We start from the raw sequence: 4,346 nt of genomic DNA, 5'->3' as shown, positions 1-4,346 counted from the left end.
CATGCGCAGTTAACTGACCTTCTCCGTTGCGGCTGCGGCCTCGTCCTGCTGCAGACGAGGACTTCGTGTTGTGTTGTGGTGTGAACTGTCAAACTCATTTTGCTTAGTTTCGGCGAACTAAAAGTCGCACCATGCCCGGCGTGGTTGAGGTTCCGACGTTGCAGGAACTGAGCGTCGAAGAGGTAACTTTACGTCTGAAAGAATGGAAACACAACCAGGTGTTAGCCTGAAGCTGCAGGAGTAGCAGCACTGCTAACCTGTGAAGTTCATTTAAATGTGTTCAGCTAGTATTGCAGTGTATGCTGGTTAGTTAAGATCAGAAAGAAAGCATGGATTTGAATGAACTGGAAACTGATGTGTTGACTAAGTTACATTAGTGTTGATTTTAGCAGCTTGCTAAGTGTCAGTGGTTTTCATATTTTGTGGTATCGTTGCTATATTTCTCTCTCTCTCTCTGTGTGTGTGTGTGTGTGTGTGTGTGTGTGTGTGTGTGTGTGTGTGTGTGTGTGTGTGTGTTATTAAGGGTAATGGGTAACAAATCAAACTAACATTGACAGCTTTTGTCAGGTTATAGCAGGCTTTTTATACGCAGTATGTTATTGGGTGAAAAGGCATGCCATGTGATCCATATTATATTGGAGATTAATATCTAATGCAATAGCAAGACTTCACATCAGACATGGTGCTTTACTAGTCATTTCTCTTTAATGTCATGCATTAAATTAAAATAATTTAAAGGTGAATCATTTTGTCCTGCGTTATATGTGATCTCGGGACTTTGCTGTTTTCTTTGCAGGTCAATGTGTCGTCAGCCGTACTGAAGGCGGCTGCTCATCATTATGGCTCTCAATGTGACAAGGCCAACAAAGAGTTCATGCTGTGCCGCTGGGAGGAGAAGGACCCCAGAAAGTGTCTGAAAGAAGGGAGGAAAGTCAATGAATGTGCAGTCAACTTCTTCAGGTACTCAACACTTTTATCTGTTTGTCCTGACTTTTGCTTCAAAATCTTTTAGATATGTGTTAATTATGAGCACATTGTATTTGTGAAGCAATTTGCACACTTTTTTAAATTTTTTTACAAATGAGAAATTCCTTTGGATTTTAATTCTCAGTATTTATCGTTCTAAAATGACCTATTCGGAGATGCTAAATAGAACAGAAGAATACAGAGATGTTTTGCAGTATATGGGAAGTAAACTTGTGATTGTTGTGATATGACTTGAAATTCATTATTTGCGTAAAGGTAATAAAATGCGAAAAAATAAGTGCTAATGCTCACATGAGTCACTATTGCGTGTTTTTGTCATTCATTTTTTTTAGATGTTTTTCTCACCACTAGCTAAGTTAAGCAAACAGGTGAATTACTGTAGGCTTATGTTTTCATATTGTCATGCATCTGCACTGTGACCATTTTCTGTCATGAATGGGCAAGTGTATGGAAGGATAAGCTTATAAAATACCAAAATTTGATCATGTGGATGAGATGTTACAAACAACGTTAACATATTCCATGTACTAGAATCAGAATCCAAGTAAACGTAGGACACCTGTTTTTTCAGTAGAACAAAAACTGTACTGACCTACCAAATAAGCAGGTGCGACACAAGAAGCGATTAAAGGGATAGTTCACCCAAAAATGAAAATTCTGTCATTAATTACTCACCCTCATGTCGTTTCAAACCCACAAGACCTTCGTTCATCTTCGGAACACAAATTAAGATATTTTTGATGGAATCTGAGAGCTGTCTGACCCTCCTATAGACAGCAACACAACTGCAATGTTCCCAAGTCCAGAAACGTAGAGATCTGTAAAATAATCCATGTGACATCAGTGGTTCATCCACAATTGTACAAAGCTATGAGAATACTTTTTGTGCGCAAAAGAGAGAATTTTTTTTATTTATTTATTCTTTATTCAACAATTTGTCTCCTCCGCATCACTCTGGTGCCATTTTGGAGAATATCCGCTGGACGTAAACAGCGTATGCTGGTCTGTGTCAGCTGCGTCACGCCAGATCTGTTTCCTACGTTGTGATTTGATCTGAACGGAAACACCGTATCCATGTGACGCAGCTGACACAGAACAGCATACGCTGTACATCCAGCAGATATTCTCCAAAATGGCACCAGAGTGATGCGGAGGAGACGAATTGTTGAATAAAGTCGTTTTTTTTTTCTTTTGTGCACAAAAAGTATTCTTTAAAAGTCACTAAACCAAAAGTGCTATGCTGAAAATATTCCAATCTACTTTGGTATTCACAGGTTAGAAATGCCCAGCCTTTGAAAGATTCCTTGTAAATCAATCTCTTATTTTTGCTATATTATCACCAAATCTTGGATTCAATCCTTCTTTTAGTTAGCACATTAGTGGTATTTTGTTTTGGAACTGATTGATCATAGGCCTTATTGATCTACACTTATGCCCCTCAGTTTATGAGTGAAAAAAGCATTGTTTGTGAATAATTTTGTAAATGTTGTCTGAAAAACTGAGGTGCATAAGCTCAGATCAATGAGGCCTATGATCAATCAATTCCAAAATGAAATACAAAACCTGTAAATGAAAGCGGAAAAAATTAGTCCAATATTTGGTAATAATATAGTATAATGAGAAATTTATAAGCAATTTGTGTAGGTGGGTTATTTTTTAACAGGAACACTGGGGAGTATAACAATGTGGGGGGAAGTTCTAAAAAATATCAAAAACGTTGGGAAGTTGTTGTACCCTGTGTGAACAGAGTCATTAAGTTTTAGACCAATGCGATAACATTTAAAGTGATTGTTCACCCAAGACATTTTGTCATTATTTATTCACCTCATGTTGTTCCAAACTTGTATGAGTTTCTTTCTTCTGTTGAACACCAAAGATACTTTGAAGACCGTATGGGGGAAAAATACTATGGAAGTCAATTGGGACCAGCAAATATTTGGTTACCAACATTTTTCAAAATATCTTCTTTTGTGTACAACAGAAGAAAGAAACGCATACAGATTTGGAACAAGGTGGAAGGTGAGTAAATGATGACTACATTTTTATATTTGGGTGAACTATCCATTTAACTGGCATTTTCGGGAAAATGAAAACCCTCTCCTGGTCAAAAATGACCACAACACATTTTGAGGGTTAAACTTGAAACATTTACAAAAACCACTTATAAAAGCAGGAATAATTTTCATGATATTTTACAACAAATGCAACAAGAACAACAACAAAAAAAGAAGCATTGTGTGTCATGTGGATATCAGGTATGTGTTTTACTTTGCTTTTCAGGTATGCCATGATTCATTATGGCTGGTTAGGACACAGTGTAAGCCCCACTGTTAGCATGTAATTAAGTTTTATTTGATTTTTTTTTACATATATTTCTTGACCCTCAGGCAGATAAAGGGGAACTGTGCCGAGTCCTTCACAGAGTACTGGACCTGTCTGGATTACTCGAACCTGGCAGAGCTGCGCCATTGCCGCAAGCAGCAGAAGGAGTTTGATAACTGTGTGCTGGAGAAGCTGGGCTGGGAGAGGCCAGAGCTGGGAGACCTGTCCAAAGTGGGTCAATATATCCGTTGCTTTTGTTATTTTAAAATCAACCAATTTATATTAGAAGCGGTTTCAATGTCTGTTTAGTCTCCTGGTCCATATCCTGTACTTTAAATGTTTGACCTCTCCCACAGGTGACCAAGGTGGCAACCTCTCGGCCCTTGCCTGAAAACCCCTACCTTTCAAGACCAAGACCTGAGCCTAATACTCCAATTCAGGCTGAGCTACAGCCATCCAAGCACGGCAGCCGCTTGTTCTTCTGGAACTGGTAAAGAGGGGCCATCGCTGTCCTATTAATATCATGTTCACCATCTACGTGCTTCTGACCAGACGAGAGACAGTGTGCCAGTGGTTGCACTGTAATTGCAACCACTGGCAAAATCTTTATGACAAAATCCTTATGTATTGTGTAGAAATGTTAATAAATTGTTCATTCAAAACATGTAATTGAATTAAAAATATTTAATTTAAACTTGGCTTCAGTTTGCTTTTTGTGTACTTTATATAGTTTTGCACTTTATAGTTTTGAAGAATGTTCTGGGTTCAATACAATTCAATGTATTCTGTCAATGACCACAGACAATAATTTGAGCTGTAAAGTTGTCCTATTGTTACAGGTCAGTAGTTCTCGGGATAATTTAAACGTATTTAAATTAATAAATTATTATTCAAATAATTAAGCAATCGTGTGTGTGTGTGTGTGTGTGTATATATATGTATATGTATATATATATATATATATATATATATATATATATATATATGAGGGCGTGGGAGATAATGCTATTTGTCGCGATATTGTTTTATTGGGGAAA

At 37.5% G+C, this 4,346-nt stretch overlaps 1 protein-coding gene across 1 annotated transcript; it reads left to right on the top strand.

Annotated features, from left to right (window-relative positions):
- The first annotated feature begins 7 nt into the window (after positions 1-7).
- On the top strand, positions 8-4,003 carry LOC107597618 (NADH dehydrogenase [ubiquinone] 1 alpha subcomplex subunit 8-like). The gene is made up of 4 exons (XM_016288768.1): positions 8-182; positions 797-960; positions 3,375-3,540; positions 3,666-4,003. Exons 1-4 carry the CDS (start codon positions 132-134, stop codon positions 3,801-3,803), a joined length of 519 nt encoding a protein of 172 aa, XP_016144254.1. The 5' UTR covers positions 8-131; the 3' UTR covers positions 3,804-4,003.
- The last annotated feature ends 343 nt before the right edge of the window (positions 4,004-4,346 follow it).

Source organism: Sinocyclocheilus grahami, unplaced genomic scaffold, assembly GCF_001515645.1.
Source record: "Sinocyclocheilus grahami isolate Dianchi unplaced genomic scaffold, SAMN03320097.WGS_v1.1 scaffold234.1, whole genome shotgun sequence".
NCBI classification, from domain to species: Eukaryota; Metazoa; Chordata; class Actinopteri; order Cypriniformes; family Cyprinidae; genus Sinocyclocheilus; species Sinocyclocheilus grahami.
The sequence above is the reverse complement of the archived record's forward strand: the minus strand, read 5'-3'. Positions and strand labels throughout refer to the sequence as shown.

Coding starts and splice junctions, on each gene's coding strand:
- LOC107597618 (XM_016288768.1), top strand. CDS start 132: ATGCCCGGCGTGGTTGAGGTTCCGACGTTGCAGGAACTGAGCGTCGAA. Junction 183..796: donor AGGAACTGAGCGTCGAAGAG/GTAACTTTACGT, acceptor TTTTCTTTGCAG/GTCAATGTGTCGTCAGCCGT. Junction 3,541..3,665: donor AGCTGGGAGACCTGTCCAAA/GTGGGTCAATAT, acceptor CCTCTCCCACAG/GTGACCAAGGTGGCAACCTC.